The following is a 22,590-nucleotide window of genomic DNA, read 5'->3' on the forward strand; positions in this document are numbered from 1 at the left end:
GCTTCATCAACTCTAAAATCTGTTCTGTCCCGCTTTTGTGAGGTTTTTTGATTGGGAAATGGTTTCTTTTATTGTAAATATTGTAAAGCGGGTTTTTGGTATATTTACACTCAAAAAACTTTTTCCCAAAGAAAAAACTTCACTAAAGCAATACCTATTGTTCGAAACACACTTGTTAATTGTGATTGGAGCTTCATAAACTCTAAAATCTGTTCTGTTCCGCTTTTGTGAGGTTTTTTGATTGGGAAATGGTTTCTTTTATTGTGAATATTGTAAAGCGGGTTTTTGGTATATTTACACTCAAAAAACTTTTCCCCAAAGAAAAAACGTCACTAAAGCAATACCTATTGTTCGAAACACACTTGTTAATTGTGATTGGAGCTTCATCAACTCTAAAATCTGTTCTGTCCCGCTTTTGTGAGGTTTTTTGATTGGGAAATGGTTTCTTTTATTGTAAATATTGTAAAGCGGGTTTTTGGTATATTTACACTCAAAAAACTATTTTCCAAAGAAAATACGTCACTAAAGCAATACCTATTGTTCGAAACACACTTGTTAATTGTGATTGGAGCTTCATAAACTCTAAAATCTGTTCTGTTTCGCTTTTGTGAGGTTTTTTGATTGGGAAATGGTTTCTTTTATTGTGAATATTGTAAAGCGGGTTTTTGGTATATTTACACTCAAAAAACTTTTCCCCAAAGAAAAAACGTCACTAAAGCAATACCTATTGTTCGAAACACACTTGTTAATTGTGATTGGAGCTTCATCAACTCTAAAATCTCTTTTGTCCCGCTTTTGTGAGGTTTTTTGATTGGGAAATGGTTTCTTTTATTGTAAATATTGTAAAGCGGGTTTTTGGTATATTTACACTCAAAAAACTTTTTTCCAAAGAAAATACGTCACTAAAGCAATACCTATTGTTCGAAACACACTTGTTAATTGTGATTGGAGCTTCATCAACTCTAAAATCTGTTCTTTTCCGCTTTTGTGAGGTTTTTTGATTGGGAAATGGTTTCTTTTATTGTAAATATTGTAAAGCGGGTTTTTGGTATATTTACACTCAAAAAACTTTTCCCCAAAGAAAAAACGTCACTAAAGCAATACCTATTGTTCGAAACACACTTGTTAATTGTGATTGGAGCTTCATCAACTCTAAAATCTGTTCTGTCCCGCTTTTGTGAGGTTTTTTGATTGGGAAATGGTTTCTTTTATTGTAAATATTGTAAAGCGGGTTTTTGGTATATTTACACTCAAAAAACTTTTTTCCAAAGAAAATACGTCACTAAAGCAATACCTATTGTTCGAAACACACTTGTTAATTGTGATTGGAGCTTCATCAACTCTAAAATCTGTTCTGTCCCGCTTTTGTCAGGTTTTTTGATTGGGAAATGGTTTCTTTTATTGTAAATATTGTAAAGCGGGTTTTTGGTATATTTACACTCAAAAAACTTTTCCCCAAAGAAAAAACGTCACTAAAGCAATACCTATTGTTCGAAACACACTTGTTAATTGTGATTGGAGCTTCATCAACTCTAAAATCTGTTCTGTCCCGCTTTTGTGAGGTTTTTTGATTGGGAAATAGTTTCTTTTATTGTAAATATTGTAAAGCGGGTTTTTGGTATATTTACACTCAAAAAACTTTTTCACAAAAAAAAAAACGTCACTAAAGCAATACCTATTGTTCGAAACACACTTGTTAATTGTGATTGGAGCTTCATCAACTCTAAAATCGGTTCTGTTCCGCTTTTGTGAGGTTTTTTGATTGGGAAATGGTTTCTTTTATTGTGAATATTGTAAAGCGGGTTTTTGGTATATTTACACTCAAAAAACTTTTTCACAAAAAAAAAAAAACGTCACTAAAGCAATACCTATTGTTCGAAACACACTTGTTAATTGTGATTGGAGCTTCAGAAACTCTAAAATCTGTTCTGTTCCGCTTTTGTGAGGTTTTTTGATTGGGAAATGGTTTCTTTTATTGTGAATATTGTAAAGCAGGTTTTTGGTATATTTACACTCAAAAAACTTTTCCCCAAAGAAAAAACGTCACTAAAGCAATACCTATTGTTCGAAACACACTTGTTAATTGTGAATGGAGCTTCATCAACTCTAAAATCTGTTCTGTCCCGCTTTTGTGAGGTTTTTTGATTGGGAAATGTTTTTTTGTTATTGTAAATATTGTAAAGCGTGTTTTTGGTATATTTACGTCACTAAAGCAATGGGCCTACCTATTAATTATTTATAGTATAGTACAATCCCGAAAGCTGCTCCTCCAATACCATTAACGTTTACTAAAAAGTGTGGTGTCTTGGGTGTATTTTTGGGGTATATTGGGGGTAAATAGTCGGATCCTAAAATCTGTCCTGTTCCGCATTTTACAAACAAGGCGGAAACGGACGTATGCATATGTTTAGGTCTGACAACAATATTTGTGCTTCATGTAAATTGTAAATCATATAATATTGATAAACTGTCAATAAAGTATATGAAAAAAACCGTATTGGATACGATTTTGGCAGAATTATGATTTTTGTGAGGTTTTTTCATTGCGAAAAGTTTTTTTTGATTGTAAACATATTTCGGGTGACCGCTCGCGATTCATCTCAGGAATAATCAAATTAACAAGTGTGTTTCGAACAATAGGTATTGCTTTAGTGACGTATTTTCTTTGGGAAAAAGTTTTTTGAGTGTAAATATATCAAAAAGTCAGTTTTCTCTAATACCAAATATAAGAGCCCAGAGACGGAAATTGCCTAACATGTAACAAGAATAGAGTGATTATTTATGTTTTTACAGTTTTACATACACATAACATAGTATGCCAAAAGTGGGTTCTATTTAAAAACTTACTTTGGCAAATGAATCCGGCAGTAGATATTAATAACAAATAGTGTGTTATAGGCTATACGGCAAAGGACCAACTATTTAAGTAAATACAATTTTAGAAATTAATTGGTCACCACGTAACCAATTGGTGGTTCACATGATTTTAAAGTTGCAGGGTGTGCACTTTATGGTCGTCTGATCGCCCATGTCAAATCAAAATGGCGTCGGGCAAGTCAAAACCTTATCACGTGTTGCCCGCCTGGTGACTGTAAATTGCCGCATATTGTATTATGTATCAAAATGCAAATAATTAATGTTTGTAAGAGATCGGAAAATTATTTTTGACTATTTTCAACTGGTTTCCTATTAGTATCTGCGCAACCAAACCCACATAGGGTACCGTGACAACATAATAATTATAATTTAATTACAACAGTTTGTAATAAAACTAAAACAAGTTCTATTTCCTTCTTTTGTGTTAATATTATTGTTTGTATGATATGATAACATGTTTTTAAAGTGCAATTTAAGTAAGGTTTTTTTTAACGAAATTCGGTTGCGGGCCATTCAAAAGTTGTACGGGCAAGTCAAAGTGTTGCTCTGAGTGGCCGGATTGGTCAGTCAGACAAAAATCCCAAGTGCATACCCTGAAGTTGCATAACCGACACGCAAACAGAACAACGGTTCTTGTGAAATAGGCCTACTGTGCCCTAGCTGTTCTGTGTCTGACATATGCTTAATTCTTTTTAATCTGATGCCACAGACCTTTAATTTGATTATTCCTGAGATGAATCATGACATTAAACTTAATGTTACAACTAGCAACCAGTATCGACACACTAAAGTCTGAACAACATTGTCAACACCTACGATAAATTATTCTCCTACATGTACCTTAAAGTACTGTTAGATTTTCCCCACATTTTGTCTAGAAATTACATTGGCATAGATTCCATGCACGCACTAAATTATTAATTTATATTTTTAATTGACCTATTTATAAGTATGTTTATTTAACAAAAATATATTTTCACCTATTTTATGTGTGTTTTGAGTATATATTATTTGTATATATTATTTTATCATATAATATCTTACATTTTCAGTGCAGTATGTGATATTTTTCAGATCACATACTTTAAGAATTTGATAACTTTGCAAATTAGATGTAAATTAGTCGAGGTCGAGGCACTAGGTTTATTGACATTTAAGCAAACGTACCTGGGTGACACTCCATGATTGACGTGTGCATTCATAGTCATCAAATAAAAACATTTCAATGGCAATTTGACACTGAAAGCTGTCCAGTGTTCAGAAAACAAAAAACGTTAGCCATAACTTTGTTTTGATGTAAGGACATCCAAAATGATGTCATTCGAGTTTGACGTAATTTCCATTCAAAAATACACCATGCCACATATTCTTACGTCATTTGAATATCTAGTAATTGCGGACTGGAATTAAAGTTGCGTGTACAGTTTACAAAAATACGTTGTATAAAGCTTGAGCTTATATGATAAAGAGATTATTACCCTCGTGTATTTAGGTATCGTCAATATCATATATTAGGAATAAAAAGAATATATTATGCTCGTCAGAGGCTTGCACAATACATGGCTGTTGTTTATACAAACACTTGTTCCATGGGTGGGCAATATCACTGTACACTTTTGAGAAATATTACTTAACTTAACCTTTTTGTCTCTGTGTTGGAATGACATGATGAACTAAACCTTTTCTCTTGTTACTTGTATACAATATAGGTGACACTGGTCGGTTACCATGAATAATGAGCATAAAGAAATTCTGCGGAGAAACAGGAGTGCTATTATTAGGGAGATTCACGACATCAAAACTATTGTTTATGCTTTAGAAGAAAATGGCGTCATCACAGAAAACATGTTGGAAGACATCATGGTGAGTAATGGGGCGGGACATAGCCCAGTGGTAAAGCGTAATAATGTCACCTAAAGAGGGATATATAGAGGTTAAAAACATTAACATTGGGGGCTTGGGTTGGGGGCAGGATATTAATATTTATAAAATCAACTTAGCTCCAACATTTGACTTTTTTTTTTTTCACAAGCTGTCGTGCATGGCAATAGTTGTTATTTACTAGCCCAACATTGAATATCACTAACCATGGGGGTGGGGCTACCATAATCTAGAAGCCCTGTATTAGTTATTTACTAGCCCAACATTGAATATCACTAGCCATGGGGGTGGGGCTACCATAATCTAGAAGCCCTGTAGTAGTTATTTACTAGCCCAACATTGAATATCACTAGCCATGGGGGTGGGGCTACCATAATCTAGAAGCCCTGTATTAGTTATTTACTAGCCCAACATTGAATATCATTAGCCATGCGGGTGGGGCTACCATAATCTAGAAGCCCTGCAAAATGCTTGTTTATTAAACTTTTAAATGTTTGAATTTTATATTTTATTTTAATGACTGTCGTCTTGGGATACATACATGTACATGTATAATATTATGTAGTTTGACCAACATATTGGGTTTTCTTTAGGTATCATTTTGTTTATTTCTTTCTTTAGTATAGGCCCTGGCCCCATGCTTATAAAACGTTTAGAAACAAAAATCAAGAAATTGGCCATGATTGGTGTAATCATTTTATGAATTGAAATCAAAATGATATATGGTTATAAAAATGTTGCATAATACTTGGCAAATACCTCTTCTACCATAATGTTTTATAATACGTACATCCAGTCATCTTTTAAAAATTCAGCCCCAGGGTACATGTATGTATGTAGTAGGGAAGTATACCAAATATATGTCATGATATAAACAATTATTTGTGCACATATTAAATGTATGTGACTAATGAGACTATATTCCATACCTTACCTTAGGCATTGCATAACTACAGTTACACAAACATGTAGATATATAATTAGATATATTTCCCACCAAACTCCATAAATGCAGTTACCAGAGATGTATCCAGGCATTCAATTTAATGTGTTAATATTCTTGTAATCATCATGTCTGATGACTTAATTTAACAATGATGCTTTGTATCATTCAGTTGCCGTAAAGGGACAGACCCTAGTTTCAACGCGTGAAAATTAACACTAAGTTTAGTTAATCTACAAACCTGTAACACATTTGGATAAAGTTACAACAGAGTGAAACAAAAGTATGTGACTTTGAAATGGTGAAATACCCTCTAAAAATAGAGTAAAACTTGATTCCATAACTGTTACTTGTCAGATGCCTGTGTGTTTTCCAAAATATGAGAAATACATTTTGTGATATTAAAAACACCAGGATGACCATAAACACTTTGAATGTATGGAAATGAATAATCTAAATAATAAAAGTAAAAGTAAAGTATGATTTCAGTTATCAAAAACGGCTCGAATAGTAAAAAATATGCCTTAGTGTTTAAAAACTAGGGTACATTGTATGTCCCGTTAAGAAATCCCGGTTATAATTAAATCGCACTCATTTTTCCAATCCCATCAGCTATGGAACCCTACTGAAAAAACTGGATAAATTCCAGGTAAAAATCCCTTTACATGACATACATGCACCTTTGTATGTATTTGTTCCAATAGTCCCTAACAAAAGTTGAGTAGTATGTTATTTTTGATAACTTAGGCAGAGAATACGCCAACAGACAAGAAGAGGGAACTGTTGATTATATTACCACGGAGAGGGGCGAATGCATTTGATCAGTTTTACGAAATTCTCGTCAATAACCAGGAAGGATCGGCAGCTGATATTTTAAAGCCAGAGTTGTCGAAGCAGAGAATTGCTACAGAAAAAAGAAACCTAGCTGTTGTTCGACGAGCCCAAGCATGTACTCCGTTAGTGGTGACCTCACCCACAGATGATGATGATGATGATGACCTGCCAGAAAGTGAGTCTTCCCTAAAAATCAAAATGGTCGGACTTTTGTTATTGCTAGGCTCAGACTGTCAACTGTTACAGCGATGTTGGCCAACGCGACGGTTGCGTTGTAATTTCCGAAACTCCTGACTTATGACGGGTGCGCTCAGATTAACAACTAATCGGTTGTAGAAGTCGTATACGACGAAAAACGAAAGTTGTAAGAGCGCTCGGACTGGGAACTGGACAGTTGTAGAAGTCGTGGGAGCAGAAAGTTGGTTATCTTTGTGATGGCAGTTGGTAGTCTGAGCCTAGCATAAACGGCAAATTTAGCCGGATTCTGTTATTCAACAGTCACTAAAAATCACAAAGAAGGATATATGGTCATGGATGACTGCATTTAATTTTATGAATAAAAGTTAACCATTGTTTTAGAAACATTATGTATCTGCATGTTGTAGCCCTTCACAAACATCCTCTTCCTTCCCCATAACATTTTGTAGGACATGCCTTAATACTCCCTCCACTTTCCCACCCCCTAAAGCATTAAATAATTGTAGAAACAGCCCTAGACAGCAGTCACAAGTACTTTTGGGTAGTTGTTGCAATTTCTTTGTGATACTGAATTTGATTATAAATTTTAAATTTACCTATCTCTGATATTTGTATTTTTTGCACAGTACTTTACACTGTGTTTTAATTTAACTGTTGGATTTTTATATTGATGTTGATTATGAATTTATTTATGCATTTTCCTTAGTTTGACTACCATTAATAGCCAATGTATTTTGTAGTTCTAGGGTGTCAGTAAACATTCATTCATTCATTCATTCATTGCTCATATGGATAGATACATGGTAATCATCAAAATTGAACTTCATTCCTGATAGGGTGGGGCGGGACATAGCCCAGTGTTAAAGCGTTTGCTTGGTGCACAGTTGGTCTAGGATCGATCCCAATCGGTGGACCCATTGGGCTATTTCTCGTTCCAGCCAGTGGTCCACAATAAAGGTTGTGGTATGTACTATCCTGTCTGTGGGATGGTGCATATAAAAGATCCCTTGCTGCTAATCGATAAGAGTAGCCCATGAAGTGTTGACAGCGGGTTTCCTCTTTCAATATCTGTGTGGTCCATAACCATATGTCCGATGCCATATGACCGTAATATAATGTGTTGAGTGCGTTGTTAAATAAAACATTTCCTTCCTTCCTTCCTCCCTGATTGGGGGCAAAATCTAGCTACCGTATACGCAAATATTTTCATGGCTAAAATAATTCGCAATCAGGCTTTCATTTTACATTTTGGCGAGGAATTATTTTCGCGACTGTGTCCCCCGATAATAAAATAAAAATTACCCATATTTCATTTGCCAAACTGTTTTCAATGACGATTTCATGCACATACTTGGACATGTTCACTATGCTGTCAGCGAGATCATTACCAATATTTATTTACATGCTCATATACCACTAGAGTTTGAAGCATGTCTGTCCCGGCCTCGATCTCTGGATAGCCAGTGAGATGTCAGTGTTGTATGTATGTCTGATAAGACTATTGTCATGTTATTGATGGAACACGCACATGCGATACAGAACATTGAAAAACGCAAATATCATAAGAAATAACTTTTTATTATTGGTGATACTCACAAACTTCCATTTACGGTTACAAAGAAAACAAACAAAACAGATTACGTAACAAATCCATGTGACCAGGCAGGTTTACAGAATCATGTGACCTTGCGGACCACTGACTGCTTGATTCTGATATGGGTTGGGCGTGTAGAGATGAGACTATATATTATACGGTAAATAATAATATACCAAATCGGAAATAAGTTGGCGTGTAATTAAATTCGTGGTGCTAACAACGTGTTCGCGATTTTATTCGCGAACATATTTGCGTATACGGTACAGTCAAACCTCAGTAGAGCTTTTGAGTTTTTCACATCCCAACTGCTGCCCCATGACTGGTATATCAAAGGCCCTGGAATGTGCTGTCTTGTTTTTATGAAAGCACATATAAAAGTCTCTTGCAGATTACGTCAGGTTGGTTATTAAATATTTAATATCCAATAGTTGATAATTAATTGATCAATGTGTCCTAGTGGTGTCATTCAAGGCCAGCTGGGGGCGGGACGTAGTCCAGTGGTAATATGTGCTTGCTCGATGCACGGTAGGTGTGGGATCAATCCCCGTCAGTGGGCCCATTGGGTTATTTCTCGTTCCAGCCAGTGCACCACAACTGGTATATCAAAGGCCGTGGTATGTACTACCCTGTCTGTGGGATGGAGCATATAAAAGATCCCTTGCTGCTAATATAAAAGAGTAGCCCATGAAGTGGCGACAGCGGGTTTCCTCTCTCAATGTGTTGAGTGTGTCATTAAATGAAACATTTCTTTCTTTCTTTTTCAAGGCTAGCTCTGCCACACACCAAATTGACCAATTGCTAAATTTCAAGAATAGGAAATGTTACTTAAATTTCGGGAAAATATTTTGTGTAATGATTGAAAGTTTGTTGGAAATTAACTTTGTATATTTGAAAAAAATAAAAATTTGGTGATTGCTTTTGCTAACCCAGAGCTAGCCCTGTTGTTAAACAAAACTTAACTTTGTTTGTTACATTCTTCAGAATGGCCTGATGAGAACCTGATATCAGAAACTGTTATAGTAAAGGTCTGTGAAGAATCGGGGTGGATGTATGACAGGTTTATCAAATCCAACTCGGACAGTGGAAAGGTATGTGTATTTCCCACTTCTCTCTCCCTCTCTTTCCCTCGTCTCTCTCTCCCTCCCCCTCCCCCTCTCCTCCCTCCCAATCATCCCCCTCTCTATCTCCCTCCCACCCCCCCCCCCTCCCTCCCTCTCTATATCTGTGTCTGTCTCTCCCTCCATCTCTCTCTCCCTTTTTCTGTCTATCCCTCTCCCTCCCCCTCTCTGTCTATCCCTCTCCCTCCTCTCCTCCCTCCCATTCTTCCCCCTCCCTTACCTCTCTTATGTCTGTCTCCCTCCATCTCTCTCCATTTTTCTCTCTATCCCTCTCCCTCCCCCTCTCCTCCCTCAAATTCTTCCCCCCTCTCTCTTATGTCTGTCTCTCCCTCCATCTCTCTCCCTTTTTCTCTCTCTCCCTTTTTCTCTCTATCCCTCTCCCTCCCCATCTCTCTCTATCCCTCCCACCCCTCCCCCTCTTCTCCCTCAAATTCTTCCCCCTCTCTCTCTTACCTCTCATGTCTGTCTCTCCCTCCATCTCTCTCCCTTTTTCTCTCTATCTCTCCCCCTCTCTCTCTATCCCTCTCCCTCTCCACCCTCCCATTCTTCCCCCTCTCTCTCTTACCTCTCTTATGTCTCTCTCCCTCCATCTCTCCCTTTTTTTCTCTATCCCTCTCCTCACTCCCCCTCTCTCTATCCCTCCCTCTCCCTCCCCCCTCTCCCCCCTCTCTCTCTTACCTCTTATGTCTGTATCTCTCTCCCTTTTTCTCTCCCTCCCCCTCGATCCCTTCCCTCCGTTTTCCCCCTCTCTCTCTGTGTCTGTCTCTCCCTCCATCTGTCTATCCCTCTCTCTCTATCCCTCTCCTCCCCATCTCTCCCTCCCCCTCTCCTCCCTCCCATTCTTCCCCCTCTCTCTCTTACCTCTCTTATGTCTGTCTCTCCATCTCTCTCTCTTTCTATCCCTCCCCTCCCTCCCCCTGTCTGTCTGTCTCTGTCTGTCTGTTTCTCTCTCTCTCTCTCTCTCTCTCTCTCTCTCTCTCTCTCTCTCTCTCTCTCTCTCTCTCTCTCTCTCTCTCTCTCTCTTTCAAAGGTTAAGTTTATGGTAAAATTCTTTATTATGAACTAGGGGCAGGATTTAGCTCAGTCGGTTGAGCGCTTGCCAGAGGTGCTTGTGTCTCAGGATTGAACCACCTCAGTTAATCTGTTCAAGTGATTGGTTTTTTTCTTGTTCCAACCAGTGTAACGGGTTTCCTCTGTTGACTACTAGTCAGAGTTACCAAATGTTTGACATCCAATAGCCGATGATTAATAAATATATGTGCTTTAGTGGTGTCATGTGACATATTCGTATATAAAACAAACCTTTTTTTAATTATGAACTATACAATTTTAATCTGTTTGTCTTTAAAAACACTATATGCAATATATCAACCAAACTATGACCCATAAATATCAGTACTACAACCCCTATCTCAAAGTATTAACTGAAGAAAATAATACCTTCCATATGTAGCTCATTTTCGGTATAACCAGATGTTTTTAAACACCCCTAGTTTGGCAACAAAATTTGAGTACTTGTTTTTACGGGTACCCCATACATGTTTCAAGCACAAAGGCTACTTGACACAGTGATACTAGATGAAATAAAATTGCATACATTTTTTGCTGAGATGAAACTAATTTTTTTTTACAACCAACACACTCACATTTACCACCAATCACAGGACTTGTGGTGTTAATTAATGTCTCTATGAAAAGTTTAGTGCACCTCGAACTTTGACCCAGCTGGAAGTTATTTGGTTTAGTACACAGTGCTACCATCAGGCGAGCACTTTACCACTGGGCTATGTCCTGCCACTTAGGGTCTCCACGAGTACTCGAGTACTTGGGCACGGGTTGAGTCCAGCAAGACTCGAGTCCGTCGAGTACCTGTACAAGGTGGAATACAATGATCAACTATAATACATTGGACAATGTAGGACAACATTTCAGCAGTAGATAATCAACGATAGAAGTTACACAGTAATTATAAGATCATGCGCTAGTTTCTCTTTTTAAACTGGCCGTCGATCCATCACAACACTGAACATATCAACCAGTTCCTAAATGCAATACAATGGCATGATTTGGCATCCATGTTCAGCACTGGAATTAAGATGCAGAATGCTATTTAACTTTATTCCTTAATCTCATCATCATCTAGTGTAAGTGTCGGGTACTCTGGTCCGGGTCGAGTTTGACCCTCGAGTACTCGAGTCCAATATTATGGACTCATGGAGGTCCTACTGCCACTTCTCTTCACATAGACAGAAACCTCAGGATGGTCTGTTTGTAATGTGCTGTGATTCAACATTCTTTTTGTTTCTGGCTCACTCTAGGTCTACAAACATCAGAGCAATCCAAGAGGATATGCATTACTGATAAACAACGAAAAGTTTGAACTGGCAAGGAAGAATGGCTGCAATCTGGAAGATCGAGATGGAACCGACATTGACCAGTTCACAGTCGATCAGCTGTTAGACCAGCTGGGCTATAAAGTCTGCATTAGGGAAGATTTGACAGCTGAGGTACATCCAATTTATTTATCCTATAACTTACCCATGATATCCATGTCATCAACCCATGTGATAATTTAAAGTCCGAACCAAAATGTTAACAACTATGGTAAATTGCTCTCCTACTATTATTTTTCGTTAGATTTTACCCGCATTTTGTCCAGACAGAAATCTTGAAAAAAACATTACAATGACACAGACTCCACATACTAGATGATAACCATGTCAGCTATATCAACTTTGCTGAGATCGCATAGGGCAAATGTAATTTTGTGCCGGCTGCCATTTTGACTTTTTATGGAATATTCTCCAAGAGGGGTGAAAGGATATGACTTAATCTAACAACGTCATAACATGTAAAAGCAAACTTGATGACGTCATATTATTATTCTTTTTTAATTAGTTTTTGTTTGTTTAAAGATACCACTGGAGTTCATTGATTTTATATTAATTATGTCACATACTTCGGAGACTTTCACCCCTCTTGAAAGTTGAAGAGTATTCCATAAAAAAGCAAAATGGCAGACGGCAGAAAACTGCATGTATTTTGCCCTATGCTATCTCAGCAATGTCAATACTGGCATCATCGTTATAGTCTCATATGTAAAATCTGTGTCACTGTAATAGTTTTTTCACAACTTGTGCTTAAACAAAATTTGGGGGAAATGTAACAGTAATTAAAGGTAGGAGAGTAATTTATCGTAGTTGTTAAGTTTGGTTCAGACTTCAGTTTATTAACTCGGTTAATAATGGTATGCAAGTTTGAAGGTATATACATGTAGAGGATACTCCCCTCGTGTCTTGTGATATCATAATTTATCAGCATGAGTTGATAAAAGTATGAAATCTGAGGTAATGTGGGTTGAATGTCACTATATTTGGCAGTGGTAGACTCGTTAAATAGCAGTTGCGTGACGTCACAAATGATAGATTTAGTGCTGAAACAAACACAGTGACGTAACAAAATATTGTCTGGTGATTAAAATGTGACCAATCAAGATTATAAGAAGTGATATCTCCTGTGGAGAATATTGCAGGAGATATTGCAAATAATAGTGCCAGCGATATCTCCAACAAAAGCCTTTAATGGATGATAAATGAGTAATAAGGTGTTGCTGGGTCATTTATTTACAAGCCTGTATACCTGAGCATAATGTGTTCATAAGATTTAGTTAAAGTGCGTGACATCAAAGTAATTTGTGCAAATCGTGATGACATCATATTACAGATGGAGGCGACTTTAGTACTTTTTCATTCGATTTATTTTAGAAGTGTTATAGGATAAATAGAATTCACTACTCGTGTTTTTTAATATCTAAAATATCAACCTCGTCTAGTTAACATAGACTCAGTTGATACTTTCCATATTAAAAAACACTTGTGACGAATCCTCTGTTTATTACCACAGCGGTCACTCATAATGGGGAAAATATTTTTCATATTTTCTCTGGGAAATATTCTGCATTGGTTTATCGTACACTACTATTACAAACCAATCACCTTGTCGGTACTAAATATGACGTCATCACGATTTGGCAAAGCACACAAAATGACGTCACACACATGTACAATGTAGTTTAAAGTGTTTGCATTTATGTCTTTCTGTTTTCAGTGTTAAATTTGCAATAAAATGGTAGTTTAATGTAATTCATTATATATATATATTTTTTACAGACTATATAGAACATTGGGTTTTAAAAATTATCTGTGAACCGTGATTAAAATACAAAGTTAAAGCAATACTCAGAACAGTGTGTAAAGTGGTTTATATCGTTTCTATATACATGTATATGTTCATGGACGTGTAGCCGATATATATATATATATATAAAAATAAAGGCTTTTAAAAAAAAAACCCATATAGCTGTGGTAATAAATAAAATAACAAACTTGGTACCAGTTAATATCAAATTTATGTCCCTTGTGAAATAATTTTTACTTTTCATTCGTTAAAGCTCATGAGAAATGAAAATTATTTTACTCGGGACATATATTTGATAATAACTGATAACTCGTTTATTATCCTCTATTTATTTATTGTAGTACATGGGATTAGAATCTACACATCAGTCACTAGTTGTACACACTGTAGATTGTCACTACCCAGGGACAGCACAGTGTACAAAATAGTGGTACGACTTGACGTTGCCAGACTCTCCATTCAAATGCACCTGTGAAGGACATTTTCACAGATAAAACAAATATAACACTCACACACACGCACATGCACACACACACGCACACACACACACACACACACACACACACACACACAAGTGGTAAGGCCAAGGCCGCACCGACCGTACTGTCTGCACCACCTCTGCTACCATAACTAATGGTCGTAATAGTGTCAAGGTTCGCACATGCTTGAAAAGGCCCTAAATTTGAAGGGTTGCCCTAAAACGTCCCTATTTTGATGTTCTAGCCCTAAAAAGCCCTATATTTTATAGCAAGTTCACAAAAGGCCCTAAATTGGCCATACATGTATAAGCCCTGAAACATTAAATAAATTGCCAAAAATACATCGATATGTACTTTCATTAGTTGATCTCTGTGCTTGCTCAAATGGTGGTGTGTAAACAAAGCCAAACTGATACCAAAGATTCATTCGTAAAAAAACATCATCAATGTTTGGTATTGTTCGTAGAAGGATTCATTCATAACTTACGGGAAGCGCTTGATTGGGAATTCTAAAATGAAACACATTTCTAAAATACTAATCAAGAGTGTTAATCTCAGTGCAAACCAAATAAAACGGAATATTCTAATATTATCTGAAATGAATTTAAGACATTTATGCCTATGTGGATTCTACATATTTATATTTATGAAAATGTGTAGGACCGTTCTGTCGATCCCAACGGCCCATTCGAACACTCACATTATTTTGTCGAGTTTGAACGTCGTTGCAACTGGCGGACAGCAAAGTTTTAGTTCCTAAATTTTACTTACATTGACCCTAAAAAGTCCCTAAAAAGCCCCTAAATTTAGGTTTTAAATTTCTGTATGAACAATGAGTGTAGTGGGTAAGCTATCGGACTTTAAGCCGGTAGGTTCTGGGTTTGTATCCCGGTACCGGTTCCCACTCACTGACTTATCTAGCTCTCACTAACACTAACAACTAACCATGTGTAACCCACTGTTCTGGGCCCCTTTCCACAAAAGAATCATAGCTAAGGTTAATTGTAGTGACTAACAGTGAGTTTTTTCGACTGGCACACAAACTCTATAGCCGTTCCACAAAGCAACCTTACAGTGGTCGTAGTTACACCTTTAACGATTAAGATTTTGTTTGTGAAGATGTGCGAATTAGTTAAATAATACTTTGGTTGCCAACTACTAGTATTTGGAACATCTCAGATTTATTCATTGGTAACTTTATTAGTTTATTTGCTAAGCGATAATTGCCAAATGCATACGATACACGATTTCTGATTAAGATAGTCTTAATAGTTTGAAGGCACATGTACTTCATTGTTTCTTTTCTACTTCTAGTTTCTTTGAAAATCCTGTTGTACATAATACCCTCTTTTCATCAATTTGATTGTTAAAGGGACAGACCCTAGTTTTTAAACACTACAGCATATATTTCACTATTAGAGCCGTTTATGATCACTGAAATCAAATATTACTTATATTTTATTCTTTAGATTGTCCATTTCTGTAGAACCAATGTGTTTCTGGTCATCCTAGTGTTCATAATACCAAAAAGTGCTTCTGAGAAGTAGCGGTTTATTGATTCGAGATCTAGCCTATTTTTAAGGATATGTTCTGTTTTAATGGCACAGACTCTTCTTTCACTCTACTGTAACTAAATTCATCTAAATGAGTTACAAGTTTGTAAATGAACTAAACTTAGTGTCCATTTTTATGGGTCAAAACTAGGGTCTGCACCTTTAATAATGTTATTAAAATACATTTGTATACAAATTTTATATGTATACATTACTAGTATTATATTATAATTAGTAATTGTCACCATTATATTGTATATATATAGGAGAGGGCCTAGTAAGTTGGCAAACTTGTGCCCAATCCTTTTGTTGTTTATGCAATAAAATACATGTATGTTTTAAATCAAATACAAGACTAATCTACCATACTTGAAAACAGGGCACAATATTTCACGAGAACCATTGTTCTGTTCGCGTGTCGGTTACACAACTTCAAATCGGTTATGTGGTGAACAATTACATTCTAAAATTAAAAGTACCATATATCAGTAATGAAAGTGAAAATCATTTTATGTTTTTTGAACCACCAATGTAGCACAGAACTGTAGTTCAAGTGTTTTAGGATTAGTTAGACCTAGCTCATCGGTTAGGAGAACTGTATTCACTTAACCCAACAAACGGTTACCTAAGTAAAACTAAAGTGAACTGATTTCTGGTTACCTAAGATTTTGAAATATTGTCCCCTGTGAAAATTACCTGATTTTACACAAAACCTAATAAGAGTGCTTATTAAAGTGCTTTAAGTCTTAACTGGAGTGAATTGTGGGAGTGCTGATGAGTTGTCCGTTAGGGCGGAGAGTGAAGGTCACCGTACACACGTTGGTCATTCTAACATCTTGTGAGAAACAGCAAAACAAAAAGAGAGCTCAGGGAAGAAATTTGCTGAATTGATTACCGGCCTTGGTGGTGTCGTTGTTAAGCCATCAGACATAAGGCTGGTAGGTACAGGGTTCTTATCTCGGTACCGGCTCCAACCCAGAACGAGTTTTAATGACTCGATGAATAAACAGGTAGGTGTAAGATCACTACATCCTCTTCTCTCTCACTAACCACTAACACCTAACCCACTGTCCTGGACAAACAGCTTAGATAGCTGAGGTGTCTGCCCTTGACAGCGTACTTGAACCTCATTTGGATATAAGCATGAAAATAAGTTGAAATGAAATGAAATAAAATATTGAACTGATGCATACATGTAGCTAAAGGCCCTTAAAGACTTGTTAGTTGCGGTAATAAAGGCATTTGTGGTTAAACATTCATTAGTTCTTCTTTTCGCTATAATAAATAATAAAAGCATTTGTGGTTAAACATTCATTAGTTCTTCTTTTCGCTATAATAAATAATAAAAGCATTTGTGGTAAAGCATTAGTAAGTTCTTCTTTTCGCTATAAATTTATAATAAGTATTAAAAGCAGTTGGGTAAAACATTCATAAGCTCTTCATTTCATTATAATAAGTAATAATTAAGAGCAGTTGTGTAAAACATTCATAAGCTCTTCATTTCATTATAATAAGTAATAAGAGCAGTTGTGGTAAAGTAATCATAAGCTCTTCATTTCATTATAATAAGTAATAAAAGCAATTGTGGTAAAACAATCATAAGCTCTTCATTTCATTATAATAAGTAATAAAAGCAATTGTGGTAAAACAATCATAAGCTCTTCATTTCATTATAATAAGTAATAAGAGCAGTTGGGTAAAACATTCATAAGCTCTTCATTTCATTATAATAAGTAATAAGAGCAGTTGGGTAAAACATTCATAAGCTATTCATTTCATTATAATAAGTAATAAGCAGTTGTGGTAAAGTAATCATAAGCTCTTCATTTCATTATAATAAGTAATAAAAGCAATTGTGGTAAAACAATCATAAGCTCTTCATTTCATTATAATAAGTAATAAGAGCAGTTGGGTAAAACATTCATAAGCTCTTCATTTCATTATAATAAGTAATAAGAGCAGTTGGGTAAAACATTCATAAGCTATTCATTTCATTATAATAAGTAATAAGCAGTTGTGGTAAAGTAATCATAAGCTCTTCATTTCATTATAATAAGTAATAAGAGCAGTTGTGGTAAAACATTCATAAGCTCTTCATTTCATTATAATAAGTAATAAGAGCAGTTGGGTAAAACATTCATAAGCTCTTCACTTCATTATAATAAGTAATAAGAGCAGTTGGGTAAAACATTCATAAGCTCTTCATTTCATTATAATAAGTAATAAGAGCAGTTGTGGTAAAGTAATCATAAGTTCTTCTTTTCATTATAATAAGTAATAAAAGCAATTGGGTAAAGTAATCATAAGTTCTTCATTTCATTATAATAAGTAATAAAAGCAATTGGGTAAAGTAATCATAAGCTCTTCATTTCATTATAATAAGTAATAAAAGCAATTGGGTAAAACATTCATACGTTCTTCATTTCGCTATAATAAGCAATTATTGCAAAGTATTCATAAGTTGTTCCTTTCGCCTATAATGAGTCCTTGAAAATAGAGAACTGAACTTAGAAAAACACTGAAAAAATCCTTGAATGTCTTTTTAAAAATTCTGTATGAACCGTAAGTATGCTAAGCATAAAGATGGCCTAAACTCTGTGCTGTGTTATTTATTCCAGTGAGCGCTGTCCTGTACTACATGTAGTAAACTAGTCTGAGAGTGGCAGTCCTCTGAGGGGTGCAGGATGTATTGTCCAGTAATGGGTCTCCTTGGGAGTGGTTGTCCTATAGACGAGGCACTATAGGTAGAGATTCATTAGTAGCAAGGGATCTTTTATATGCATCATCCCACAGACAGGATAGTACATACCATGACCTTTGATATACCAGTCGTGGTGCACTGTCTGGAACGATAAATAGCCCAGTGGGCTCACCAATGGGGATCAATCCCAAACCGACCCTTCATCATCAAGTGAGCGCTTTACCACTGAGCTACGTCCTGGGCTCACCGCACCGATGGGGATTGATCCAAAACCGACCGCGCATCATCAAGCGAGCACTTTACCACTGGGATATGTCCCACCCCTTTGCAGAGATAGTCTTGATCATGGATAATGATTTTGTCGTTCAGATTGTATGATTTCAATTTCAGAAAATGGAAAGCACCGTGAACCAGTTCAGTCAGTTCGACCACAGTCCATATGACAGCTTCGTTCTGTTCGTTCTATCTCATGGAGAGAGTCAGAGTATATACGGAGTAGACGGGAAACTGGTACAGAAGGATAAAATCATAGGAACCTTCCACGGAAATGATTGCCCAACTCTTAGTGGGAAGCCCAAGCTGTTCTTTTTCCAAGCCTGCCAAGGGCGTAAGTGAATAATAATTATGTTAAATGAATCACAGTTGTTTTGACATAAACAATATTTATTTATTGGAGAGAACTATAGAGTCTAAATTTGCCATGGTTGAATAAACTTAAAAGAAAACCAGGTCTTCGTGTTGTGTTAAGGCAAAGGTTGTGGCAATTTACCCATTTTTGACAGAGTTATGACCCTTGAACTTAGGAGATACTGGTATAGTCTTGCTTTAATGAGATAACTCAGATTATTTTTTTGTTGCTCCCTGATCAACCTGAACACTGTCATGTTTGTCACCTGCTTGGAACGGTATCCAATCAGGATAAAAAGAAACTCAACATAGCAGAGTCCCTTTGGATTCACAGACTGAACTCAGTTTGGCCACATGGACTAAACGAAAATCATCCCAGTGGCTTTAGTCTGTGAGCCCAGAGAGGTTTAATTAGCATTGCGAGTACAAAAGGTCTGAGACCTGGAATATGTAGGTGTGGGCTGTAGGACCCCCAAACAGCCATTCTTAAGTGTCATCTCCTGTACCAATCCGAGGGGCCGCCCCTCAAAATACTAATTAAGATCCACCTTCTGTACTTAGTCCACTTAAGAACGCCCCTAATTAGCACTAATTAGAAGTTTAATTAGCATGGTTGAGTACATCAACGAAACTGATGCCAAAATATTCTTTAGGGTACCCTGACTAAGGATCAGTGATTCTTAAGTGTCAACCCCTGTACCGAATCCACTTAAGAATGGGTCAAAGGTTAAAATCCACCCAATTTCAGGTTTAATTAGCACGATCGAGTACATCAACGAAACTAACGATAAAATTTTCTCTGTTGATGTACTAATTAAGATCTACCATTCTTAAGTGTCAAGTCCTGTACTTAGTCCACTTAAGAACACCCCTAATTAGCACTAATTAGAAGATTAATTAGCATGACTGAGTTCATAAACGAAACTGATGCCAAAATATTCCTTAGGGTATCCCAACTAAGGATCAATGATTCTTAAATATCAACCCCTGACTGAATCAACTTAAGGTCAAAGGTCACAATTTGCCCAATATCAGGTTTATTAGCATTCACGAGTACATCAAAACATTAATATGTTCTCTGTTGGTATGATAAACAAGACCCATGATTCTTAATGTCAACTCCTGTAGTTAGTCCACTTTAAAGTTTAAATGCAATGAGTGTGAAATGAAAATGTATGATTAATATAACTAAATAGTTTTCTGTTTGATTTAATATTATATGAATATGGTAATATGACTATTTCCACATTTGAACAATGAAAGATTACATTTACTTGATCTACTCATTGCCTTTAATTCTCAGTGCGAGTGTTATAGCAGTGATACTTTTTGCATGAACAAGAGTAACTGTTGTAATTGTTATACATACGTTGATCCATTGTTTTCACCAGTGTCTAGTGAAATTCTGAGAGTACTATTAGTTGAACAGTGAAAAGCCTGGTATACCAATTTTAAGATAAAGCTAGTTCACACGGTCCATAGATGATGGTTCTGGGTGATGTAATAGCCACTCATTTGAATAATAAATTTTGGGGATTTCTGTCCAAGCTGGAAGTCACAGGATATACTTTCGATTCCGTGCCAAAACACATGAAATAAAAATGGGATTTCTCCAAAACCACAGCATGCATAAAGAATGTGAGTATATGATTATACTAAATGCAATCAACTCCACGACTAGGTCAAAATGAAAAGTGCACCCCTAAATCTAATCTAAGTTATTGATGTGATCAAACTTCAGCTGAAGGTTCATTATTCTGATTAGACACCAGAAAGAAAGAAAATTATTGATCAATACAAAACTTGAGTTGCAGTCTGGTTCCATTTCATTGTCTGCCTAAACAACTTTCACCTTCCTTAATCTTCATCCTCAGAAAGGACTGCCTCATCATCAGTTTGATCCTTAGTTGGGATACCCTAAGGAATATTTTGGCATCAGTTTCGTTGATGTACTCAACTATGCTAATTAAACGTTTAATTAGCGCTAATTAGGGGCGTTCTTAAGTGGACTAAGTACAGGAGATGACACTTAAGAATGGTGAATCTTAATTAGTATATCAACGGAAAATATTTTGGTGCCGGTTTGATTAGTGTACTCAACCATGCTAATTAAACTTAAAATTTGGGGTATTTTGAGGGGTGGCTTCTCGGGTTGGTACAGGAGATGCCACTTCAAAATGGCCGTTTGGGGGTCCCACAGCCCACACCTACATATTCCAGGCCTCAGACCTTTTGTACTCGCAATGCTAATTAAACCTCTCTGGGCTCACGGTTGACTTTGGGTAGCTTTTGACTCTTTCCCTTTGTTTTCCCTTTGTGTTGTTTTAATCAATCCCTTTCATTACCAATTTACCTGATTAGTTCCCTTTGTTTATTTAGTTTGTGTTGTTTGTGTTGTTTATATTCTGTTCACTTATAGCCAGTCTGTTTTTAACTTCATTTCATTCGTGTTTTATTCCCCTGAGGAAGTTTAAAGTTTTAAACGAAACATTGGGATTTTAAGATAGTTTTTAAGACAATTTTAATATATATTTCATTACAGTTTTATTTATTTCTAAGCCAAATATTTTTTTAATTGCACACAAAAATTGTTACTTTTTGTTATTTTCAAAACACTTTTACTTTTCTTCTTACATTAAATCAAACTGAAATTATTTAGAAAAAACACATTTTTATAAAAGGATGGGACGGACTATACATGTATATAGCAGGGGTGGGGGAAAGCCCTTTTTTCCCGGTCTGGGACCGATTCTCGATCTCTAAGACCGAAATTATTTTTAAAAAACGTGCGTTTGCCGGTCCCACTTTTATCATTCTTGTCGGTCCGAAGCACCTGTCCATTTCTATTATAGGAACAAATTCCTATCCGCCAATTGGATCGGCCTGCCCAGACATTGGTATCTTGTGCATAATTTAAAATAATAATAAATAAATAAATAGTAATCAAACTGACTGGTGTTTCAGATGTCTGTGATTTTAAAGTCTGCCATAATATGATAAGTTGGACCTACAATCAATCTACTGCCACTAGGCTAGATATTTGTCAAAGCCGCTGTGCTGGTCACGAGATAAAACAGGCGTTAACAATAACATCATTCTTGGTGAGAAAGCTATCAAGGTATTACACTCCAATTAAAACAAAGGACCCAGAGTTTGCAACTGGTTACAATCAACACCTGTCAACGCCTGTGTACGGAGCTCTGTCGGGTCGAGTGTCCTAGTCCGAGGCAAGAGGCTTTTGTGAAATACAAAGTAACAAACTGCTTGAAATAGCATAAAATATACTGAAATAATCTATAAATGTGTTTCTTGTTGACTGTTCAATGTAGTGTATCAAATAATTATAAAGGACTTTAAAAAAAAAGAAAAAAGTTTACATTCTTTCTTTTTTTAAAGTGGGAGTGAGCTGGAATAGCTAAACCAGCTATTTTTAGAGCCAGGAGAGGTCAAATGTTATCCAATCGGCGACAACGTTATTAATTGCTTTGTCTAAACGTGTGCCAGCTCAAGTTGTCAAACGCTCCAACGGTGTTATTGTTTATTAATTTTCAGGATAGTACTAATACTGGTACTTTTTATACATAT

At 36.2% G+C, this 22,590-nt stretch overlaps 1 protein-coding gene across 3 annotated transcripts in view; it reads left to right on the plus strand.

The window, feature by feature from the left end:
• The first annotated feature begins 1,584 nt into the window (after window positions 1-1,584).
• LOC121390246 (caspase-3-like) overlaps window positions 1,585-22,590 on the plus strand; it is a 29,682-nt gene continuing 8,676 nt past the window's right edge. The window contains exons 1-6 of one of the 3 annotated variants that reach the window (XM_041522029.1): window positions 1,585-2,771; window positions 4,587-4,740; window positions 6,449-6,710; window positions 9,312-9,418; window positions 11,767-11,955; window positions 18,769-18,985. In XM_041522029.1, the coding sequence (XP_041377963.1) occupies window positions 4,606-4,740; window positions 6,449-6,710; window positions 9,312-9,418; window positions 11,767-11,955; window positions 18,769-18,985 (910 nt within the window). In that variant the 5' untranslated portion in view covers window positions 1,585-2,771; window positions 4,587-4,605. The remainder of the gene's footprint in view (window positions 2,772-4,586; window positions 4,741-6,448; window positions 6,711-9,311; window positions 9,419-11,766; window positions 11,956-18,768; window positions 18,986-22,590) is intronic. The other 2 variants (XM_041522026.1, XM_041522028.1) reach the window with 2 other exon arrangements.

This window comes from Gigantopelta aegis, chromosome 15, assembly GCF_016097555.1.
Source record: "Gigantopelta aegis isolate Gae_Host chromosome 15, Gae_host_genome, whole genome shotgun sequence".
NCBI classification, from domain to species: Eukaryota; Metazoa; Mollusca; class Gastropoda; order Neomphalida; family Peltospiridae; genus Gigantopelta; species Gigantopelta aegis.